The 23,718-nt window shown below is 41.8% G+C and overlaps 3 protein-coding genes across 3 annotated transcripts; all 3 read left to right on the forward strand.

The window, feature by feature from the left end:
* The first annotated feature begins 416 nt into the window (after window positions 1-416).
* LOC121608784 (extracellular calcium-sensing receptor-like) lies at window positions 417-7,838 on the forward strand. Its single transcript, XM_041940150.1, has 6 exons — window positions 417-610; window positions 810-1,107; window positions 1,263-2,057; window positions 2,224-2,451; window positions 2,635-2,758; window positions 6,925-7,838. The coding sequence occupies exons 1-6, from the start codon at window positions 522-524 to the stop codon at window positions 7,836-7,838; spliced, it is 2,448 nt and encodes an 815-aa protein (XP_041796084.1). The 5' UTR covers window positions 417-521.
* An 874-nt stretch (window positions 7,839-8,712) lies between these two features.
* On the forward strand, window positions 8,713-14,212 carry LOC121608817 (extracellular calcium-sensing receptor-like). The gene is made up of 6 exons (XM_041940201.1): window positions 8,713-8,906; window positions 9,096-9,393; window positions 9,554-10,348; window positions 10,523-10,750; window positions 10,947-11,070; window positions 13,305-14,212. Exons 1-6 carry the CDS (start codon window positions 8,818-8,820, stop codon window positions 14,210-14,212), a joined length of 2,442 nt encoding a protein of 813 aa, XP_041796135.1. The 5' UTR covers window positions 8,713-8,817.
* Window positions 14,213-17,460: 3,248 nt separating this feature from the next.
* LOC121608839 (extracellular calcium-sensing receptor-like) lies at window positions 17,461-23,232 on the forward strand. Its single transcript, XM_041940230.1, has 6 exons — window positions 17,461-17,654; window positions 17,857-18,154; window positions 18,302-19,096; window positions 19,267-19,494; window positions 19,688-19,811; window positions 22,319-23,232. Exons 1-6 carry the CDS (start codon window positions 17,566-17,568, stop codon window positions 23,230-23,232), a joined length of 2,448 nt encoding a protein of 815 aa, XP_041796164.1. The 5' UTR covers window positions 17,461-17,565.
* The last annotated feature ends 486 nt before the right edge of the window (window positions 23,233-23,718 follow it).

Genomic DNA, 23,718 nt, shown 5'->3' on the forward strand with positions numbered 1-23,718 from the left:
ATATATAGTTAATAATTAATATAGTTAATAATTAATATATAAGTTAATCATATATAGTGAATAATTATGCACCATGCTGCAGTATTTTGCAGTACCTGAATTGTGTTGATAGATTCAATTGCAAATTAAGCTTCCAGAATCTTAAAAAATAAATTCATAAATTCTTTGTGTACAGCACAGTTGAATATACAGTTAAGATATATGAAATAAGGTCAGACCCCAAGCTATCAACACGCCTGCATTTGAGAGAAAAACAATCACTGTTTAATTATTAATTTTATGGTGCTCCAAAATATATATATATATACCAGTGCAAGGTTTTGATTTATGTTGATATCTGTGTGATGCCACCCAGTGGTTTAGCCCTCTTAGACAGTATGACGTCCACACAGAGTTGGCCAGAGAAGGGTTGGGCACTCTTACAGCTGTTGTTGGTGGTGTCTTTCTCACAGGCTGAGGAGCTCGTGTGCAGGCGGAGAGGGGATCCTGAGAGCCCCCAGCTATCTCAGGATGGAGACATTATGTTGGGGGGAATCTTCTCTTTCCACAACAAGTGGAAACACAGACAGGACACCTACATGCACAAACCACTGCCACTGCAATGCACCAGGTAAATTATAAAGTTATTAATATTTCACTTTCAATTATCAAAGAGGCTGTGAGTACAAAGGTGAAGAATGTGATTATGAAAACAATAAAAAGTCCTTGGTATGCATAAAAACATAATCAAATGTTTTCAAGAACTTTGGTATTGTTTCCATTTTAAGAACAAATATGCTGCAATTTCATCTGTTTGTGTTGGCATCAAGTTTGAATTTTAGGGGGTTCCAGTCTGCTCAGGCTATGCTCTTTGCCATTGAGGAGATTAATAACAGCACTGACCTACTGCCTGGCATCTCTCTGGGCTATAAGATCTATGATGCTTGTGTCTTCATTGCCAGAGGTGTGAAGGTGGCACTGGCTTTGGCTAATGGTAATGAACTGGTATCTGCACTATCTGAGGCACCATGTACCAGACCTGCCCAAGTACAGGCCATTATGGGAGAGACTTTCTCCTCTCCTTGCATGGCTATAGCTACTGTCATCGGACCTTTTCATATCCCACTGGTGGGTATGATTGGTAGAAATTGCATATTTGTGAAAAATATTCCTAAGTCTTTCATTCTTCAAGCTGGTCAGAGCAAAAGGGATTGTAACAGAATTGTAAATGTAGATTTTACATCTTTATCTCAGGATGTAATTTCTTTTTTCCCTTCATTCAGATCAGCCACTTTGCTACTTGTGCTTGTCTCAGTGATAAAACCAAGTACCCATCCTTCCTCAGAACAATACCCAGTGACTACTATCAGAGCAGAGCCCTGGCCCAGTTGGTCAAGCACTTTGGGTGGACTTGGGTTGGGGCCATTAGAACAAATGATGATTATGGCAATAATGGCATGGCCACATTCACAGAAACTGCCCAGCAGCTCGGCATCTGTCTGGAGTACTCTGTGTCTGTCTTTAGAGCAGATCCACCAGACAAAATACAAAAGATAGTTGAAATTATCAAAGCTTCCACTTCCAAGGTCATTGTCACTTTCCTCTCCCCCACGGAGTTGCATGTGATAATACACAAGCTGTTTCTCCACAACTTGACTGGGTATCAGTGGGTAGGCACTGAGGCCTGGATCTTTGACTCCCAAACTGCAGCCATGGATAGACATCACATTCTGGATGGTGCCATAGGCCTGTCCATCCCCAAAGCACATGTCAGTGGCATGAGAGAGTTCATATTGGATGTGAAGCCGCTCAATACATCCAGTAACGAATTGTTTACAGAGTTTTGGGAGAAATTATTTAGCTGTAAGTTCAAGCAGTCAAAGTCATCAGCAGTGAATCAGAGTGAATGTACTGGACATGAAGATGTGACTGGAGTACAAAACAGCTTCACTGAAATGTCACTCATGCCTATCTTTTACAATATCTATAAAGGAGTGTATGCTGTGGCCCATGCACTTCATGGTATTCTCGGCTGCAATAAAACATGTAACAACAAGGTGCAGCTCGATTCATTCACGGTGAGTTGAACACCACAGACTTGGTTTTTATATTAAGTCACGTTCACAAAGAAAACTGTTTACATTTGGATAAATAAATTGTTGCAGTCTGTCTATCATGCTGTTGAGACAACAGAGCCAAAAAAGTTTGTCACATATTGATCTGTATTGCTGCATATCTTCTTAGGTTTTAAAGCACATAAAAAAGATTCAGTTCAAAACAAAGGAAGGAGATGAGGTTTACTTCAATGAGAATGGAGACCCAGCAGCAAAGTATGAAATTATAAACTGGCAGCCAACAGAAAATGGCATTGTGGACTTTGTGACAGTTGGTCTTCATGATGCATCTTTACCTGCAGAAAAACAGCTGAATGTGCAAAATAAGTCCATAATTTGGACGCAAAACTCACAACAGGTAGCCTACCAAATGATCAATGTAGTTGTTAATGAAGGTTTAGTTGTTAATTAGTTGTTGTTACTGTGTCATAATGTTTGATTTAGAGGCATCAAAACTAAAAAGGGATGCTTGCAAAGCCAGCACCTTGCCAAAGAAAATGCCCACACTTTTTTTTTTTTCATATGTGTTGTGTTCATACAGGTGCCTCTGTCAGTTTGCAATGAGAAATGTCCACCAGGAACTCGCAAGGTTCTGCAGAAAGGGAAGCCTGTCTGCTGCTATGACTGTTTAAGATGTGCAGAGGGAGAAATAAGCAACATTACAGGTATGGTAACATCTGAAGCAAGACGAAACAAAAATCTCAACGTTTACATGTTTACACGTCAATTTTGAGAAAGTCTTCTCAGCATACCAAAAAGCAGTATCATCATTCCAAAACAATCAGTTTATCAAATATCTTCAAGAAAAACACAACGTACATCAGTCTGAAATCAGCCACAAAACTCATGCATTTGGAAATGTCAAGGTTAAAAATCCTAGTGTAAACATTTTATGTGACACAAAGTTTTTCGAAATTACTCAAATTTCATTGTTTTTACAAATATGAGACAAAAAAATCAGTTGGAACAGTTCTTGTTGTTTTCTGTCTATTAATTCTCAGTCATCTTGGGTCTGTGGTAAGAGAAGGGAGAGATTGTCACATGCATTGTCAGCAGAAATGCACAGGGGAAAAAAAGACTAAACAATAATTTCAATGCAATATATATGCATTACGTTAGGTTGTTTGCATTTAACAAGCACTGAACAAGAGATGAAACGGGGAATTAGGTTATTTTTTGTTTTTCAGAATACGGACTGCCTGTTTCATTGTGTGCTGTTGCAGCAGTAAATCGAATGACTTTGGGTGCGGTGCCCCATAGAAAGGAGAGACCTTCCTGAGAGGTCCCTTGGACTTAAGGGAGCACATACTGAAACTAATCATGGGACACTGCATGGTCCCATCATTGTCATTATTTTTGTGAGGTCTTGTCACATTGCCATACCTCGGCTTTTGCTGAAACAATGCCTCTGGAAGGCTGAGAGTAGGTTTCTTTTGTGAATCATCATCATCTCATTGACAAACTCCAATCAGGTTTTATAGCACTGCATCTGCCCTTATTACAGTGAACATTTTTAACAATGAATCTGGAGATTGGGTGATTACGTATCATTATTCACAATCTCAACCAGGCATTTGAAACAGTTGATCATTTTATTCTTCGTTTGCCTTGAAAAGTGGGTTGGCATTAGTGATGCTGGTTGAAGATCATATTTTCCCCGCTCAGTCATTTTTAGAACCGATGCTCGAAAACTCGAGAAACATGGCCCATGAATCAGAAGTGGCAAAAATCTACATCTGATATGGGCCTTGCACATGGGTTTTTGAAAAATGTTTTGATATCGCCGCTGACAAAATTTTAACAAACTCTTGCCATACATTTCGTATACCTGTATGAAATTCATTAGCTTCGTGGAACATCCCAATACATACAAGAAAAGCCTCCTGGAGCCATACCCTACACTTAACAGGAAGGCACTTACTTGAATTTACTGTGCCATTTTTTGTGCAGTTTTTGCCATTTTCAGGTGCTACCAAACTCCTCCCAGACAATTAATCATGTCAAGCAATCTGAAGACCTTGGTGTGTCCGAGGTCAGGCATGAAATTTCCACCACAAATCAGAAAGAGGTTTTTTTTTTTTTTTTTTAATCGACTGCATATGGCCAATGTGCCCCAAAACCTAGCATCTTTAATAAGGGTCCTGGCCTAAAGACATCTACAGTTCTGGAAAAAATTAAGAGGCTACTACAAAGTTAACAGTTTCTCTGATGTTACTTTTTATAGGTGTGTGTGAGTAAAAAGAACATTTTTGTTTCATTCTATAAACTACTGACGACATTTTGCCAAATTCCAAATAAAAACATTGTCATTTAGAGCATTTATTTGCAGAAAATGACAAATGGTCAAAATAACAAAGAAGATGCAGTGTTTTCAGACCTCAAATACTGCAAATATTGCATATATATATATATATATATATATATATATATATATATATATATGCTAATACTAATGTTTAAACTTAGGAAGATTCAGGAACCAATATTTGGTGGAATAACCCTGGGTTTTAATCACAGCCTTCATGCATCTCAGCATGCTCTCCACCAGTCTGTCAATTGCTGTTGGGTGACTTTGCCACTCCTGGTATAGAAATTTAAGCAGCTCAGCTTTGTTTGATGGCTTGTGACCCACCATCTTCCTCTTGACCACATTCCAGAGGTTTACAATGGGGTTCGGGTCTGGGGATTGGGCTGGCCATGACAGGGTCTTGATCTGGTGGTCCTTCAGTCACACCTTGATTGCCCTAGCAGTGTTGCATGAGCATTGTCCTGCTGGAGAAAATCAATCCTCAGAGTTGGGGAACATTGTCAGAACAGAAGGAAGCATCAGGTTAACCTTGTACGTGGCTTGATTCATGCGTCCTTTGCAAAGACGAATCTGTCTGATTCTAGCCTTGCTGAAGCAACCCCAGATCATCACCAATCCTCCAACAAATTTCACAGTGGGTTCGAGACACTGTGGCTTGTAGGCCTCTCCAGGTGGGACGACCAGGTGTTGGGCTAGCTGAAAATTGGACTCATCAGAGAAGATGACTTTACTCCAGTCCTCCATGGTCCAATCCTCATGGTCTTTTGCAAACCTCAGTCTGGCTCTTCTTTGCTTCTCATTGATGGAGGGCTTATTTCTAGCTACACACAACTTGAGCCCTGCCTGTTTCAAACAGTTCTCTCCATGCACTTCACTTCACTGCACTTCTTTTAGGAGGTCACGTGATGTCATCCTACAGTTGCTGAGTGACATTTGAATGAGATGACGGTCATCCCGGTCAGCGGAGAGTCTTTTTCGCCCTCTGCCGGTCTGTAGCTTTGTTGTTCCCAATCTCTGCTTCTTGACCTTGTTCTTATGAACCGCCACAACCTGACAGTCACTGTATCCCTTTGCCAGTAAAGCCAGAATTGAACCCTTCTTTTCCTCACTCAGAGCTTTTCTTTTCAACTCGTTAGGCATGGTCAACAGTTTTTTTTTTTTGTTTGGTTTTTTTTGATTCCAATTACTTTTGAGATACTACTAGCACTGTTTTTGCCATCCAGCTGGTCCTATTGCAAGGGGAGAGTGATTACCACAGTGGTTTTTATACTTTTCCTTGTTAATAGGATTTGGTCCAGTTGATGACCTGATCAGTACCTCATTACACATCAATGTGTATGTGTCGGAATTCAACAGACACTAGAATGGAATGGCTGTCATACATGCAGAGATGCTGATATAGTGGTCATATTTTTTTCCAGGAATGTGCATGCCACTGTTGAATTATAGTAAAAGCACCACCTACTGGCAACAGGAAATTCATGTTGTACACTTTAGTTTACTCCTCCTAGCGGATCCACCTCAAATGTGTTCAGAAAAGCCTTAAGACATTGATGATCTTAAGATATTTTATCACATGGTGTTGACCTGGTGGCACAGGGAATGGAGATGTTTCACCATGAAACAGGAAGTTGAAATATATCATAGTATGTCCAATCTGCACTAAACTTCACATTTGATAAGAGGCCAGCCTGATGATGTCTACATGCCAATATTCATGAATAAGAGGAAATGACAGTTTCTCTGCTTTGATGTACTTCTTGTGGCAAGTTCACCAGATTCACCTCAAATTTGGTCAGAAAAGATGAAAGACATGATGACGCTTGTGAATTTTCAATGAACAGCAGCATTACAGTCTCAATGTGAAAAAAGAAACTGTTTTAAATCCACATTAAAAGAAATTTCCCAAATGTCCATTTGGAATGAAATTTACAGGCTTATATTCAGTCATAGTCACAGCGTTACCTACTGGCAACAGGAAGTTACAGGCCTGATACTGCCACTCCTAGCAGGTTACCCAGCTCGGCCTCATATGTGGTCAGCAAAGTCTTTGTCTTTGACAGACAATGTGTCAGTCTGTGAGTCAGTCTGCACTGAGTAGATCGACCCAGATGAAGTCCGATACAGGAACGGTGTAGAGAGTCCAGTAAATTATCTAAATAAAACACCCTGTGCAAACTCCCGGTCATACATCAACAATGAACACAATGAAAACAGACCAAAAAATAAACAATTGAAAAAAATACACTACACTACGTGACGCTTGCACATACAGCGTCACGGATAAGCACCCGGTGGAAATCTTGGGTTAGTCCTGAAATGTTCTAATTCTGGTTCAAACATGCAAAACACTAAATCAACACGCAATTTCGTTGAAAAATGCTTGAAATAAAGTTTGTCATTACAAGATGATGGATTTATTATCTGGTAATCATGTAGTTTCTGTCTTGCAGGCATAGAAAAATGCAACATAGACACAAAAGTAAAAGTAAGTTAAACACCTGCTTTAATATTATTTTTCAGATTCCATCACATGTGTGAGATGCCATCCTGAGTTCTGGTCAAATGAGAGAAGAGATGCCTGTGTAAAGAAGGAGGCAGAGTTTCTGTCATATGAAGAGATTATGGGAGCACTGCTCACTGCAGCCTCCCTCTCTGGAACATTTATGACTGCTGTTGTGGCGTTCATTTTCTTCAGATACAGACAGACTCCTATTGTCAGGGCCAACAACTCTGAGCTGAGCTTCCTGCTGCTCTTCTCCTTGACTCTGTGTTTTCTGTGCTCTCTGACCTTCATCGGCCGGCCCTCTGAGTGGTCCTGCATGCTGCGACACACAGCATTCGGCATCACCTTTGTCCTCTGCATCTCTTGTGTTCTGGGGAAAACAATCGTGGTGTTAATGGCCTTCAGGGCCACACTTCCAGGTAGTAATGTGATGAAATGGTTTGGGCCTGCACAGCAGAAACTAAGCGTTCTGGGTTTCACTCTTATACAAGTTGTCATATGTATCCTCTGGTTGACAATTTCTCCTCCTTTTCCATTTAAGAATTTTAAGGAGTTTAATGACAAAATCATTTTAGAGTGTGCTCTGGGCTCAGCTGTAGGCTTTTGGGCTGTACTTGGGTACATAGGACTTCTGGCCATGTTATGTTTCATTCTTGCTTTTCTGGCTCGGAAACTGCCTGACAATTTCAATGAAGCCAAATTTATCACCTTCAGCATGCTGATATTCTGCGCAGTATGGATCTCCTTTATTCCAGCATATGTCAGTTCTCCTGGGAAGTTCAGTGTTGCTGTGGAGGTATTTGCAATTCTGGCTTCAAGTTTTGGACTGCTGATTTGTATTTTCATGCCAAAATGTTACATTATCTTACTGAAACCAGAGAAGAATACAAAAAAGAACATGATGGGGAAGGAGGCACCAAAATCATTCTGAAAATTCATTATAATATGGTGGCAAAGGCATTCAAGTAATCAGAATTCTTAGATAAAAATATGTTGACTTCTTTTTGTCACTGAAGATGAAATGTGCATCAAAGCACAGGCCAAGATAGTTATGGAGGTCGAAGAAGTGTGCCCTGCAACATCCCACACAGCTACATACATTTGGGGGAAATACCAAGTTTGAACACAGGAGAGCATTTAGCAGCCAAACAGTTGGTGGAGAACAAAACGGAGCTGGTGTGTGAATATTGACTTGAAATGAATGTAATATTGCTGTCTGCTTGATGTATAAGTAAGCTAACCCTTGTAATTGCTAAAAAAAAATAGCCATATCAACTGTCAGGTGATAATGTGTCGCCCCAAAAAAGGATGAAACACAATAAAAAAATGGTTAATGCATTTTTCTCAACTTTTCATCACCTTTATTCTACATTGTAAATAAAAAAGAAAAAGCATTTATGCAACACAAAATGAATGTTCATCTCTGATAACATATAGAGAAAAAAGAAAGTAAATATACGTCACAGTGACATCTGACAAAGATGGCAACATCTACTGTAATGTATAGAATTTGACTACTACATAATACCAACAAATGCAGTATGCAGTAGGGAGTACATTCAGCATGTACAATATACTACGTACTATTTTTCATAGTAGTAGGCAGTATGAAACCACTAAATTGATTTATTTTGCAGCATGATGGCCAGGCTTCGACCAACAACTCTTTTTCTGTTTGGGCACCTCCCTCCTATCAACACATCTGTTTGGTTACAGACATAAATTATCACTGTTTGCCACCCAGTGGTTTAGCCCTCTTAGACAGTATGACGTCTCCACAGAGGTGGCCAGAGCAGGGTTGGGCACTCTTACAACTGTTGTTGGTGGTGTCTTTCTCTCAGGCTGAAGAGCTGGTGTGCAGGCGGAGAGTGGATCCTGAGAGTCCCCAGCTATCTAAGGATGGGGACATAATGCTGGGGGGAATCTTCTCTTTCCACAACAAGTGGAAAGACAGACAGGATACCCACACACATAGACCACTGCCATTACAGTGCACCAGGTAAATTATACCAAACGAATTTATTTAGATTCCAAATATTTAGACAAAGTGAATACCGATACAAAAATGGATGACTATCAAAACAAAAAAACATTAATTATTGTGTGTATTACCAAGTACTGTGTTGTTTTTTGTGCTTCCAGGACTAATTGTTCGCAGTTCAAACTATTTATATCTGTCTGCACGAAGTTTGAATTTCAGGGGGTTCCAGTATGCTCAGGCGATGCTCTTTGCCATAGAAGAGATTAATAACAGCACTGATCTACTGCCTGGCATCTCTCTGGGCTATAAGATCTATGATGCCTGTGCCTCCATTTCCAGAAGTGTGAAGGTGGCACTGGCCTTGGCTAATGGAAATGAACTGGTATCTGCACTCTCTGAGGCACCATGTACCAGACCTGCCCAAGTACAGGCCATTATGGGAGAGACTTTCTCCTCTCCTTGCATGGCTATAGCTACTGTCATCGGACCCTTTGATATGCCACTGGTGGGTATGATTGGTCGAAATTGCATATTTGTGAAAAATATTTCTTGGTCTGTAATTCTTCAAGTTGGTCACAGGAAAAGGGATTGTAAAAGAATTGTAAATGTAAGATTCACAAATTCATCTTGGGATGCTCTTTTTTTTTCTTTTTTTTTTTTTTTAGATCAGCCACCTTGCTACTTGTGCTTGTCTCAGTGATAAAACCAAGTACCCATCCTTCCTCAGAACAATACCCAGTGACTACTACCAGAGCAGAGCCCTGGCCCAGTTGGTCAAGCACTTTGGGTGGACTTGGGTTGGAGCCATTAGAACAAATGATGATTATGGCAATAATGGCATGGCCACATTTACAGAAACTGCCCAGCAGCTTGGCATCTGTCTGGAGTACTCTGTGTCTGTCTTTAGAGCAGATCCACCAGACAAAATACAAAAGATAGTTGAAATTATCAAAGCTTCCACTTCCAAGGTGATTGTCACTTTCCTCTCCCCCACGGAGTTGTATGTAATAATAGACGAGCTGTTTCTCCACAACTTGACTGGGTATCAGTGGGTAGGCACTGAGGCCTGGATCTTTGACTCCCAAACTGCAGCCATGGATAGACATCACATTCTGGATGGTGCCATAGGCCTGTCCATTCCCAAGGCACATGTCAGTGGCATGAGAGAGTTCATGTTGGATGTGAAGCCGTTCAAGGAATCTAGGAACAAACTGTTTACAAAGTTTTGGGAGAAATTATTTAACTGTAAGTTCAAGCAGTCAAAGTCATCAGCAGTGAATCAGAGTGAATGTACTGGACATGAAGATTTGACTGGAGTCCAAAACAGCTTCACTGATATGTCACTCATGCCTATCTTTTACAACATCTATAAAGGAGTGTATGCTGTGGCCCATGCACTTCATGGTATCCTCGGCTGTGATAAAACATGTAACAACAAGGTGCAGCTGGATTCATTCACGGTGAGTTGAACACCAAAGACTTGACCTATCGTTTTTACATTATGTCAAATAAACACAGAAAATGGTTTAAATTTTGACAAATAAATTGCTGCACTCTGTCCATGATGTTGTTCAGACAATAGAGCCAGAAAATGTTTTTCAGATAATGATCTGATTTGCTGCATATCTTCTTAGATTTTACAGAACATAAGAAAGATTTGGTTCAAAACAAAGGAAGGAGATGAGGTTTACTTCAATGAGAATGGAGACCCAGCAGCAATGTATGAAATTGTAAACTGGCAGCCAACAAAAAATGGCATTGTGGACTTTGTCACAGTTGGTCTTCATGATGCATCTTTACCTGCAGACAAACAGCTGAACATGCAAGACAAGTCTTTAATTTGGGCACAAAACTCGCAACAGGTAAGCTACTGTATGACCACTGTAATTGTTAATCAAAGTCAATTTGGATTATTGCAGTTGTATATGTTATGATTTATTTTTTATTCGTAATAGTTTTTGGTTTTGAGGCATCAAAACTAAAAATAAATGTTTGCAAAGTCAGGACCTTATCAAAGTAAATGCCCCCACTTTTTTTTTTTTTTCTGTGTTCATGCAGGTGCCTCTGTCATTTTGCAGTGAGAAATGTCCCCCAGGAACTCACAAGGTTCTGCAGAAAGGAAAGCCTGTCTGCTGCTATGACTGTTTAAAATGTGCAGACGGAGAAATAAGCAACATTACTGGTATCGTAACATTTGATTTTAAACTAACCAAAATCTAAACGTATCCATGTTTTCATGCCAGTTTTAAGAATGTCTTTTCAGCAAAGTATCATTATATAAATCAATCAATTATTCAATACATTTAACATGAAAGAAAAACTCATACATATGTCTAAAATAGGTATCAAGGTTGAAGTCCTAGTGTGAAAATTGGATGTGACACAGAGTTATTGGAAATGACACCAACTTCATTGTTTATATGAACATGACAAAATCACAGTGACCAGTCTGTGTTGTTCTCAGCCCATCCTTACTCAGTCATGCTCGGTCACATCTATAGTGGAGAATAGAATAGAAAGCAATAAATAATTTATGCAATGCTATTGACAATGTGTTTTGACAGTGACAGTGATTGATGAAGGTACAGACGAAAAACATTAATGATTTTAAATGTCAGTGGATGTTTTGATGTCAGAGGGTTTGTGACACTGTATGACTAACTGGTCATCAGGGTGACGGCTTGTGGAACGAAACTATTTTTGTGTCTGGTTGTTTTGACATTCATTGACCTCTAACACCAACCAGAGGGGAGAAGTTGCAACAGTTTGTGTCCAGGATGTGAGGGGTCTGCAGTGATGCTTCTTGCCCATTTCCAGTGATTTCTCTGCAGTCCTTTTGGTCCATCACTCTCTGTTTGTGCCCTGTTTGGTGCCAGAACCAAACCAGACAATGATGGATGTGAATAGAACAGACTGGATTACTCCTGTATGGAACTGGATCAGCAGCTGTTGAGGCAGGTTGAACTTCCTCAGGTGACGCAGGAAGTACATCATCTGTTGTGCCTTCTTGACCTGAAGGTTTCCACAGTGGAAACAATTTTGTTGAGGATGATGAAAGGGGGGCAGCATTAAGGGGCTTCTCCTCTCCACTGTAAACTCCAGGTTGTTTTGACTGCATTAGAGGACCAGCTGACCTCCTGTTTGATTTGTCATCATCTCAGATGAGGCCGATGACCATTGTGTCATCTGCAAACTTCAGGAGGTGCAGATGTTGGTATAGAGGGGGAAGAGCAGGAGAGGAGAGCACACATGCCTGGGGGGCTCCAGTGCTCATGGTCTGGGTGGTCTGGTTGCTGGATGCGATTCTCCACAGCTTCAATTGTTATCCACCAACAGGTGAAGCCTGAGATAGTGAGCTTTTGAGGTATGACAGAAATTCACACAGTTCCAGTGAGAGTACAGATTTTCAGACAGGAGGGGGATGCCCTCTGACCTAATGCTTTCCTGATCTGCTGTCTATGAAAAGGCGACACACATCCTGTTCACAGATCTTGAGTACTAGTGGGGGGTCAGTGGGGATAAGTGAGAGTGGTGCAGGGGGTGTAAATGGTTGTTTGATGCCTGAGCTGTGTTGTGTGATGGGTGTTGATGTGGGCCTATCAAACCTACACTTGAATGTATTCAGGTCATCGGCCAGTTGATGATTCTCAGCTGTGTGGGGGATGATGTCCTGTAGTTGGCACTGACCTGCAGTTCTAGCTGAAACCCATGGTTTATTGTTGTTGTATGTGCAGAAGATTTTAGCTGGCACACACAAGTCCTCACAAAAACTAGTGTGAGTTTTCACAGTGTCAGTGAGTTTATCCTGATCTGTTGCAGAAGCCTAAGAAAGTCTCCAATCACCACAGTCAGAGCAGACCTGTAGCTCCAGCATTGTGTCCGTGGTCCATCTTTTCACAGTCTGAACTACAGGCTTAGCAGATCAATTTCTGCCAGTATTGAGGAAGAAGACAGACCAAACAGTGATCAGAGAGCCTTGGAGAGCCCCAAGGACACATGTCCTGTCAGACATTTTTGTTCTGTGATAATCTACATTTGCTTTGGGGATCTCTTGTGCCAAATAGTGGTCACATGAAGGGACATCAAACTCTTTCAGTGGACTCATCTCTGCTTGCAACTTTAATAATTGTGATTTTTTTTGTTGTTGTTTTTGTGGAGTATTTTATTCAATTTCATTTTTGTATTATTATATTTGTCTGATTTTACTTGCATAAGTCCTGAAATATTCTAATCGTGGTTCAACCATTGTGTTTTAAAAAGTACGGTAGAAATAAAGCTTCTCATTATAAGGTCAGCGATTTACTATCTGGTAATCATACAGTTTCTGTCTCGTAGGCATAGAAGAATGCAACATAGACACAAAACAAGACAAATGTACCGAGTGAGCTCAACACCTGCTTCAATATTATTTTTCAGATTCCATCACATGTGTGAGATGTGACCCTGAGTTCTGGTCAAATGAGAGAAGAGATGCCTGTGTAAAGAAGGAGGCAGTTTTTCTGTCATATGAAGAGATTATGGGAGCACTGCTCACTGCAGCCTCCCTCTCTGGAACATTTATGACTGCTGTTGTGGCGTTCATTTTCTTCAGATACAGGCAGACTCCTATTGTCAGGGCCAACAACTCTGAGCTGAGCTTCCTGCTGCTCTTCTCCTTGACTCTGTGTTTCCTGTGCTCTCTGACCTTCATCGGCCGGCCCTCTGAGTGGTCCTGCATGCTGCGACACACAGCATTCGGCATCACCTTTGTCCTCTGCATCTCTTGTGTTCTGGGGAAAACAATCGTGGTGTTAATGGCCTTCAGGGCCACACTTCCAGGTAGTAATGTGATGAAATGGTTTGGGCCTGCACAGCAGAAACTCAGCGTTCTGGCTTTCACTCTTATACAAGTTGTCATATGTGTCCTCTGGTTGACAATTTCTCCTCCTTTTCCATTTAAGAATTTTAAGACGTATAATGACAAAATCATCTTGGAGTGTGCTCTGGGCTCAGCTGTAGGCTTTTGGGCTGTACTTGGGTACATAGGACTTCTGGCCATGTTATGTTTCATTCTTGCTTTTCTGGCGCGGAAACTGCCTGACAATTTCAATGAAGCCAAATTTATCACCTTCAGCATGCTGATATTCTGCGCAGTATGGATCACTTTCATCCCAGCGTATGTCAGCTCTCCTGGGAAGTTCAGTGTTGCTGTGGAGGTGTTTGCTATTCTGGCATCAAGTTTTGGACTGCTGATTTGTATTTTTATTCCAAAATGTTATATTATCCTACTGAAACCAGAGAGGAATACAAAAAAGAACATGATGGGGAAGGAGGTACAAAAATAATTTAGAAAACTCACAGGCATTCAAGTTCCATCATAATTCTTCAATAAAGATTTGTTGACTTCTTTTTGTCATTGAAGACTTCCCTTGTTCTAATGTTGTGTTTTTCCACTCTATATCATGATTTATTAATGATTTTACAACATGCAATAAATATTCACATACATATATATATATATATATATATATATATATATATATATATACACACACATGCTCATAAGTTTACATACCCTGGCAGAATTTATGATTTCTTGGTCATTTTTCATAGAATATGATGACATAAAAACTTTTCTCTCACGCATGGCAAGTGGTTGGGTGAAGCCATTTATTTTCTCACAACTGTATTTACTCTTTTAAATCATATTGAAAACAGAAACTACTTAAATGACCCTTATCAAAAGTTTACATACCCCAGTTCTTAATACCGTGTATTCCCCCCTTTAACATCAATGACAGCTTGAAGTCTTTTGTGGTAGTTGTAGATGAGGGTCTTTATTTTGTCAGATGTTAAAGCTGCCCATTCTTCTTGGCAAAAAGCCTCCAGCTCCTGTAAATTATTGGGCTGCCTGACAATTCTTTTGCTTTACCCATGATTTAGAAGCCAGAAATGTCAGTGCAGCACTGGATGAAAGATGAAGGGTCTGTCAAGAGTCCAGAAACTCACTGACCTTTTATACACACACACTGATTACAAGCAAATAGATCACAGGTGAGGATGGTTACCTTTAGTAGCCGTAAAACCCGTTTGTGTCAAGTTGTGTGCCTGTTATCAGGCCAAACCTCCATGGTATGTGAACTTTTGATCAGGGCCATTTAGGTACTTTCTATTGTCATTATAATTTAAAAAAGAATAAACACAGTTGTTTGATAATAAATAACTACAGCACAACACTAACCATGAGTGAAAGAAAGGTTTTTGTGTGATCATTCATATTGTCTGAAATATGGCCAAGAAATCATAAATTCTGCCAGGGTATGTAAACTTATGAGCACAATTGTGTGTGGTCCCAGTCAGGCATTGCCCGAAAGAGCGATGTGGGCCCGCCCTCCAGTAGGCCCATCACCCGCAGGAGGGATCAGAAGGGGCTGATACGAGCGGATTTGGGTGGCAGTCGTGGGCAGGGGCCCCGACGGCCCAATCCCTGGTCTCTGAATCTGGCAAATGGGGCATGAAATGTCACCTAGATAGTCGGGCTCACCTCCACGTACAGTCTGGGTTCTGGAACCCAACTCCTCGAGAGAGGCTGGACTCTCTTCTACTCTGGAGTTGCCCGCGGTGAGAGGCGGTGGGCTGGTGTGGGCTTGCTTATAGCTCCCCACCTTAGCCGCCACGTGTTTGAGTTTTCCCCTCTGGAGCCTGTTGTGGCGGTAATCCACAAACCCGGTGGTGGACACCGGAAGTAAGGGATACCGTCAAGCTCTAGGAGGAGTCCGATTGAGCTTGGTTGGTCTGTGGGACTCCTGAGGCAGCTGACGGGTACCAGCAGGCCAAGCGTGCTGCGACTGGGGATATTGTCGGGCGGTGAAAAGAATACTTTGAGGATCTCCTCATTCCCACTGTCACGCCTTCCGTCGAGGAAGCAGGGGCTGGGGACCCAGACCCAGTTGGCTCATTCATCACTCAGGCTGACGTCACCGAGGTAGTTCAGAAGCTCCTCAGTGGCAAGGCACCGTGGAGGAATGAGATCAGCCCTGAGTACCTCAAGTCTCTGGATGTTGTAGGGCTGTCTTGGCTGACATGCCTCTGTAACATTGCGCGGTAGTTGGGGACAGTGCCCCTGGACTGGCAGACCGGGGTGGTGGTCCCTCTTTTTAAGAAGGGGGACCGGAGGGTGTGCCCCAACTACAGGGGGATCACACTCCTCAGCCTCCCTGGTAAAGTCTATTCCAGGTGACTGGAAAGGAGAATTCGGCAAACCTGCGATTCAGGAGGAGCAATGCGGTTTTCGTCCTGGTCGTGGAACACTGGACCAGCTCTACACCCTCTGCAGGGTGCTCGAGGGTTCGTGGGAGTTTGCCCAACCAGTCCACATGTGTTTTGTGGACTTGGAGAAGGCCTTCGACCATGTACCTCGTGGCATTCTGTGGGAGGTGCTTTGGGAGTATGGAGTCTGGGGCCCTTTACTATGGGCTGTTCGGTCTCTGTAGGAGCTTGGTTTACATTGCCGGCAGTAAGTTAGACCTGTTCACAGTTCATGTTGGAGTCCGGCAGGGCTGCCCTTTGCCACCGGTTCTGTTCATTATTTTTATAGACGGAAAGTCTGGGCATCCCTGCTTAGACTGCTGCCCCCGCGACCCGGCCCTGGATAAGCGGAAGACAATGGATGGATGGATGAAGATGAAAGCATGTACTGCAAGCCAAGATGAAGAAACAGAAAATTGACAAGAACACGAAAAAGATGATGAACGTGCATCAAAGCACAGGCTGAGACAGTCATGGAGGTCAAAGAAGTGTGCCATGCAATGTCCTGCACAACCACACACATTTGGGTGAAATACCGAATTTGAAGGAGTTAACTGGTGAACACAGGAGAGCATTAAGCAGCCAAACAGTTGGTGGAAACCAAAAAAGAGCTGGTGTGTAAATATTGACTCCAAATGAGCGTAATATTGCCGTCTGCTTGATGTATAAATACGCTAGCCCTTGTAATTGCTAAAACAGTAGCTATATGATCTTCGTCAGGTGATAAAATGTTGCCCTGAAAACAAGTTGAAACACAGTGAAAAAAATGGTTCATGCATTATGAACAATACTGTCCTGTTTTTTTCTCAACTTTTCATAATCTTCATTTTTCATGATAAATACAAAAGAGAAACTTTGTGTGCAACACAAAATCAACATAAATGTCTGATAACATATAGACAGGAAGTAAATATACATCACAGTGACATCTGCAAAAGATGGCAACATCCACTGTAATGTATAGAATTTGACAGTGGATGTATCCACAGCTGTCTACAACATATAACCGGCAAATGCAGTATGCAGTATGGAGTACATTCAGTATGTACAATATACTACATACAATTTTGCATAGTATTAGGCAGCATGATACTGTTAACTTGATTTCTTTTGCAGCCTGATGGCCAGGCTTCGACCAAAAACTCTTTTTCTGTTAGGGCACCTCCCTCCTCTCAACACACCTGGTTTGGTTACAGAGATAAATTATCACTGTTTGCCACCCAGTGGTTTAGCCCTCTTAGACAGTATGACGTCCACACAGAGGTGGCCGGAGAAGGGTTGGGCACTCTTACAGCTGTTGTTGGTGGTATCTTTCTCTCATGCTGAAGAGCTGGTGTGCAGGCAGAGAGGGTATCCTGAGAGTCCCCAGCTATCTCAGGATGGGGACATAATGCTGGGGGGAATCTTCTCTTTCCACAGCAGGTGGAAAGACAGACAGGATACCCACACACATAGACCACTGCCATTGCAGTGCACCAGGTAAATTATACCAAGCAAATTGATTTAGATTTCAAATATTAAGAAAAAGTGAATACAGATACAAAAATGGATATGACTCTGACTATCAGAACAAAAAAAAAAAAAAAACATTCATTATTTTGTGTATTATGAAGTGCTGTGTTATTGTTTGTACTTTCAGGACTAATTGCAGTTCAAACTATTTATATCTGTCTGCATGAAGTTTGAATTTCAGGGGGTTCCAGTATGCTCAGGCGATGCTCTTTGCCATAGAAGAGATTAATAACAGCACCGATCTACTGCCTGGCATCTCTCTGGGCTATAAGATCTATGATGCCTGTGCCTCCATTTCCAGAGGTGTGAAGGTGGCACTGGCCTTGGCTAATGGTAATGAACTGGTATCTGCACTCTCTGAGGCACCATGTACCAGACCTGCCCAAGTACAGGCCATTATGGGAGAGACTTTCTCCTCTCCTTGCATGGCTATAGCTACTGTCATCGGACCCTTTCATATCCCACTGGTGGGTAAGATTGGTAGAAAAGTGAAAAGTGAAAAATATTTCTTATTCTGTAATTCTTCAAGCGGATCAGGGTCAAAGGAATGGTCACAGAATTGTCGATTTTACATCTTTATCTCGGGAAGTCATTTATTTATTTTTTTCCTTTAGATCAGCCACTTTGCTACTTGTGCTTGTCTCAGTGATAAAACCAAGTACCCATCCTTCCTCAGAACAATACCCAGTGACTACTACCAGAGCAGAGCCCTGGCGCAGTTGGTCAAGCACTTTGGATGGACTTGGGTTGGAGCTATTAGATCAAATGATGATTACGGCAATAATGGCATGGCCACATTCACAGAAACAGCCCAGCAGCTCGGCATCTGTCTGGAGTACTCTGTGTCAGTCTTTAGAGCAGATCCACCAGACAAAATACAAAAGATAGTTGGAATTATCAAAGCTTCCACTTCCAAGGTGATTGTCACATTCCTCTCCCCCACGGAGTTGTATGTGATAATAGACCAGCTTTTTCTCCACAACTTGACTGGGTATCAGTGGGTAGGCACTGAGGCCTGGATCTTTGATTCCTACACTGCAGCCATGGATAGGCATCACATTCTGGATGGTGCCATAGGCCTGTCCATCCCCAAGGCACATGTCAGTGGCATGACGGAGTTCATATTGGATGTGAAGCCGCTCAATTCATCTCGCAACGAATTGTTTACAGAGTTTTGGGAGACATTATTTAATTGTAAGTTCAAGCAGTCAAAGTCATCAGTAGTGAATCAGAGTGAATGTACTGGACACGAAGATCTGACTGGACTCCAAAACAGCTTCACTGATATGTCACTCATGCCTATCTTTTATAACGTCTATAAAGGAGTGTATGCTGTGGCCCATGCACTTCATGGTTTTCTCAGCTGTAATAAAACATGTAACCACAAGATGCAGCTAGATTCACTCACGGTGAGTTAAACACCACAGACTTAACCTGTAGTTTTTACATGTTGTCACAACAACACAGAAAATGGTTTAAATTTTGAGAAATAAATTGTTGCAGTCTGTCATGTTGTTGAGACAATGGAGACTAAAATTTTTTTTCAGATAATGATCTACATTGCTGCATATCCTCTTAGATTTTAAAGCATATAAGGAAGATTCAGTTTAAAACAAAGGAAGGAGATGAGGTTTACTTCAATGAGAATGGAGACCCAGCAGCAAAGTATGAAATTATAAACTGGCAGCCAACAGAAAATGGCATTGTGGACTTTGTCACAGTTGGTCTTCATGATGCATCTTTACCTGCAGACAAACAGATGAATCTGCAAAATAAGTCATTAATTTGGGCACAAAACTCACAACAGGTAAGCTGCCATGTGATCAATGTTCATGCCCAATGTCCATTTGGGCAGTTGTGCTTATGTAGGTTATTAGTTTTCCGTACTTCATCATAATATTTGGTTCAGAGGCATCAAAAGTAACAATAAATGCTTGCAAAGCCCGGACCCTGTCAAAATAAATACCCACACTTTTTTCATATGTGTTGTGTTCATGCAGGTGCCTCTGTCAGTTTGCAGTGAGAAATGTCCACCGGGAACTCGTAAGGTTCTGCAGAAAGGAAAGCCTGTCTGCTGCTATGACTGTTTAAGATGTGCAGACGGAGAAATAAGCAACATTACTGGTATGGTGACATTTGATTTTAAACAAAACAGAAATCTAAACAGTTCCATGTTTTCATGCCAGCTTTAAGAAAGTTTTCAGCAGACATTTTATCAATCAATCAATAAACAATACATCAAATGTCCGAAAGTTAAGCTCATACATATGTCTGAAATATGTATTAAGGTTAAAGTCCTAGTGTGAAAATTGGATGTGAAACAGAGTTATTGGAAATGACTCCAACTACGTTGTTCATATAAACATGACAAAATCACAGAGACCAGTCTGTGTTGTTCTCAGCCCATCCTCACTCAGTCATGCTGGGTCACATCTGTGGTGGAGAATAGAATAGAAAGCAATAAATAATTTATGCAATGCAACTGACAATGTGTGTTGACAGTGACAGTGATTGACGAAGGTACAGATGAAAAACATTTATGGATTTTAAATGTCAGTGGATGTTTTGTGTCAGAGGGTTTGTGACACTGTGTGACTAACTGGTCATCAGGGTGACGGCTTGTGGGAAGAAACTATTTTTGTGTGTGGTTGTTTTGACATTCATTGATCTCTAGCGCCTACCAGACTGGAGAAGTTGCAACAGTGTCCAGGATGTGTGGGGTCTGCAGCGATGTTTCTTGCCCATTTCCTTAGCCTGGAAGTCCTAAGCGGAGGGCAGGCTGGACGGTTTGGTCCATCACTGTCTGTTTGAGTCCTGTTTGGTGGCAGAACCAAACCAGACAATGATGGATGTGAATTGAACAAACTGGATTACTCCTGTATGGAACTGGATCAGCAGCTGGTTGAACTTCCTCAGGTGATGCAGGAAGTACATCATCTGTTGTGCCTTCTTGACCTGAAGGTTTCCACAGTGGAAACAATTTTGTTGAGGATGGTGAAAGGGGTGCAGCATTGAGGGGCTTCTCCTCTCCACTGTCAACTCCAGGTTGTTTTGACTGCATTAGAGGACCAGCTGTTCGACCTCCTGTCTTTATGCAGACTTGTCACCATCATGACCATTGTGTCATCTGCAAACTTCAGGAGTTTAACGGACAGGTTTCCTGAGGTGCAGATGTTGGTATAGAGGGGAAAAGCAGGAGAGGAGAGCACACATGACTGGGGGGCTCCCGTGCTGATGGTCAGGGTGCTGGATGTGATTTTCCTCAGCTTCAATTGCCACTTTCTGTCTGTCAGGACATTTGTTATCCACCCAGCTCAGTGAGACAGTCAGCTGGGTGGGTTTTGAGTGGAGACTCTCTGGGATGATCATGTTGAACGTGGAGCAGAAGTCCACAAACAGGATTCTTGCATATGTCCCTAGGTGGTCAAGGTGTTGTAGGATGTAGTTCAGTCCCATGTTGACTGTGTCCTCCACCAACCTGTTTACATGGGAGGCAAATTACAGGGTGTCTAGCAAAGGGCCTATAATGTCTTTGAGATGAATCAACACCAGCCTGTCGAAGGATTTCATGACCACAGACATCAGGGCATCATCTTCCTGATATGAGAGGACATTTTTTGGCACATGAGTCATTTTGGCATTGGAGCATTACAGAAATTTACACAGACAGTACAGACTTTCAGACAGGAGGGGGGCGCCCTCTGAACCTGATGCTTTCCTGATCTTCTGTCTCTTGAAGAGGCGACACACATCCTGTTTCACAGATCTTGAGTACTAGTGTTGGGTCAGTGGGGATAAGTGAGAGTGGTGCAGGGTGAGTAAATGGCTGTTTGATGCCCAAGCTGTGTTGTGTGATGGGTGTTGATGTGGGCCTATCAAACCTACACTTGAATGTATTCAGGTCATCGGCCAGTTGATGATTCTCAGCTGTGTGGGGGATGATCTCCTGTAGTTGCTAATGACCTGCAGTTCTAGCTGAAACCCATGGTTTATTGTTGTTGTATGTGCAGAAGATTTTAGCTGGCACACACAAGTCCTCACAAAAAAAATTGTAAGATGTCACAGTGTCAGTGAGTTCATCCTGATCTGTTGCAGCAGCCTCAAAAACTCTCCAATGTAGTTCCAGCATTGTGTCCGTGGTCCATCTTTTCACAGTCTGAACTACAGGCTTAGCAGATCAATTTCTGCCAGTATGGAGGAAGAAGACAGACCAAACAGTAACCAGAGAGCCTTGGAGAGCCCCAAGGACACATGTGTCCTGTCAGACAAGTTTCGGTTCTATGATAATCCTCATTTGCTTTACATGAAATTTTCGTGGTGTGGTCTAATATTGATATACTGGAATATGGCGTGTAATATGTAATTTAATTACTGGTGTGGTTTTGGTCTTTTTGTGGGTTAATTTATTCAATGTCATTTTTGCAATATTCAGTTTGTCTGATTTTACTTGCCTAAGTCCTGAAATATTCTAATCCTGGTTCAACCATTTTGAAAAGAGCGATATAAATAAACTTCAGTATCATTGGTTATCCATTTATTATCTGGTAACCATGTAGTCTATGTCTTGTTGGCACAGAAAAGATTCAACATGGACATGAAATAAGACAATCTTCTTCAATATTGTTTTTCAGATTCCATCACATGTGTGAGATGTGACCCTGAGTTCTGGTCAAATGAGAGAAGAGATGCCTGTGTAAAGAAGGAGGCAGAGTTTCTGTCATATGAAGAGATTATGGGAGCACTGCTCACTGCAGCCTCCCTCTCTGGAACATTTATAACTGCTGTTGTGGCGTTAATTTTCTTCAGATACAGGCAGACTCCTATTGTCAGGGCCAACAACTCTGAGCTGAGCTTCCTGCTGCTCTTCTCCCTGGTTCTGTGTTTCCTGTGCTCTCTGACCTTCATCGGCCGGCCCTCTGAGTGGTCCTGCATGCTGCGACACACAGCATTCGGCATCACCTTTGTCCTCTGCATCTCTTGTGTTCTGGGGAAAACAATTGTGGTGTTAATGGCCTTCAGGGCCACACTTCCAGGTAGTAATGTGATGAAATGGTTTGGGCCTGCACAGCAGAAACTCAGCGTTCTGGGTTTCACTCTTATACAAGTTCTCATATGTGTCCTCTGGTTGACAATTTCTCCTCCCTTTCCATTTAAGAATTTTAGGACGTTTAATGACAAAATCATCTTGGAGTGTGCTCTGGGCTCAGCTGTAGGCTTTTGGGCTGTACTTGGGTACATTGGACTTCTGGCCATGTTATGTTTCATTCTTGCCTTTTTGGCTCGGAAACTGCCTGACAATTTCAATGAAGCCAAATTTATCACCTTCAGCATGTTGATATTCTGCGCAGTATGGATCACTTTCATCCCAGCATATGTCAGCTCTCCTGGGAAGTTCAGTGTTGCTGTGGAGATATTTGCTATTCTGGCTTCAAGTTTTGGACTGTTGATTTGTATTTTTATCCCAAAATGTTATATTATCCTACTGAAACCAGAGAGGAATACAAAGAAAAATATGATGGGGAAGGAGGCACCAAAATTATTCTGAAAACTCGATGTAATATGGTGGCAAAGGTATTCAAGTTCCATCATTGTTTTAAATTTTGTTTTGACATCTAAAGATGACCGTTCACGAGACTTGCATTGTTTTACTGTCGTGCTTTTCCACTCAATATCATGATTCCTTAATGATTTCACAACATATAAAACACTTTATGAAATTGTGAGAAAGGAATATAATCTACATGTTTAATGACAAAGCACATCTCTGTCTTCACTTCTTTGGTTTCCTCTGATCTCGACCATGACAACTCCCCCTGTTGCTGAACATGTATGTAAAATCAGACAATTTCACAAGTTAGACAGTGAGGCAGGTGGAGGTAGCAAGGAAGAGTGGGTTAGCTGGCAAGCAGGCAGGCAGGCAGGGATTCTGAGTATAGCTCCCACTTCAGCAGAAACAACAATCTGGCAATGAGTGGGAATAAAACCTGGGCTGATGTGAGTTAAAGATGTGAGTTGATGACAGTACACAGGT

Source organism: Chelmon rostratus, chromosome 7 (assembly GCF_017976325.1).
Source record: "Chelmon rostratus isolate fCheRos1 chromosome 7, fCheRos1.pri, whole genome shotgun sequence".
Taxonomy (NCBI): Eukaryota; Metazoa; Chordata; class Actinopteri; order Chaetodontiformes; family Chaetodontidae; genus Chelmon; species Chelmon rostratus.

Bases quoted from the DNA above. Each gene is read 5' to 3' on its own strand.
- LOC121608784 (XM_041940150.1), top strand. From the start codon at position 522: ATGTTGGGGGGAATCTTCTCTTTCCACAACAAGTGGAAACACAGACAG. The intron at 611-809 runs GTAAATTATAAA...GTTGGCATCAAG, and splicing joins CTGCCACTGCAATGCACCAG to TTTGAATTTTAGGGGGTTCC. The intron at 2,452-2,634 runs GTAGCCTACCAA...GTGTTCATACAG, and splicing joins GGACGCAAAACTCACAACAG to GTGCCTCTGTCAGTTTGCAA.
- LOC121608817 (XM_041940201.1), top strand. From the start codon at position 8,818: ATGCTGGGGGGAATCTTCTCTTTCCACAACAAGTGGAAAGACAGACAG. The intron at 10,349-10,522 runs GTGAGTTGAACA...ATATCTTCTTAG, and splicing joins TGCAGCTGGATTCATTCACG to ATTTTACAGAACATAAGAAA. The intron at 11,071-13,304 runs GTATCGTAACAT...ATTATTTTTCAG, and splicing joins AGAAATAAGCAACATTACTG to ATTCCATCACATGTGTGAGA.
- LOC121608839 (XM_041940230.1), top strand. From the start codon at position 17,566: ATGCTGGGGGGAATCTTCTCTTTCCACAGCAGGTGGAAAGACAGACAG. The intron at 17,655-17,856 runs GTAAATTATACC...GTCTGCATGAAG, and splicing joins CTGCCATTGCAGTGCACCAG to TTTGAATTTCAGGGGGTTCC. The intron at 19,097-19,266 runs GTGAGTTAAACA...ATATCCTCTTAG, and splicing joins TGCAGCTAGATTCACTCACG to ATTTTAAAGCATATAAGGAA.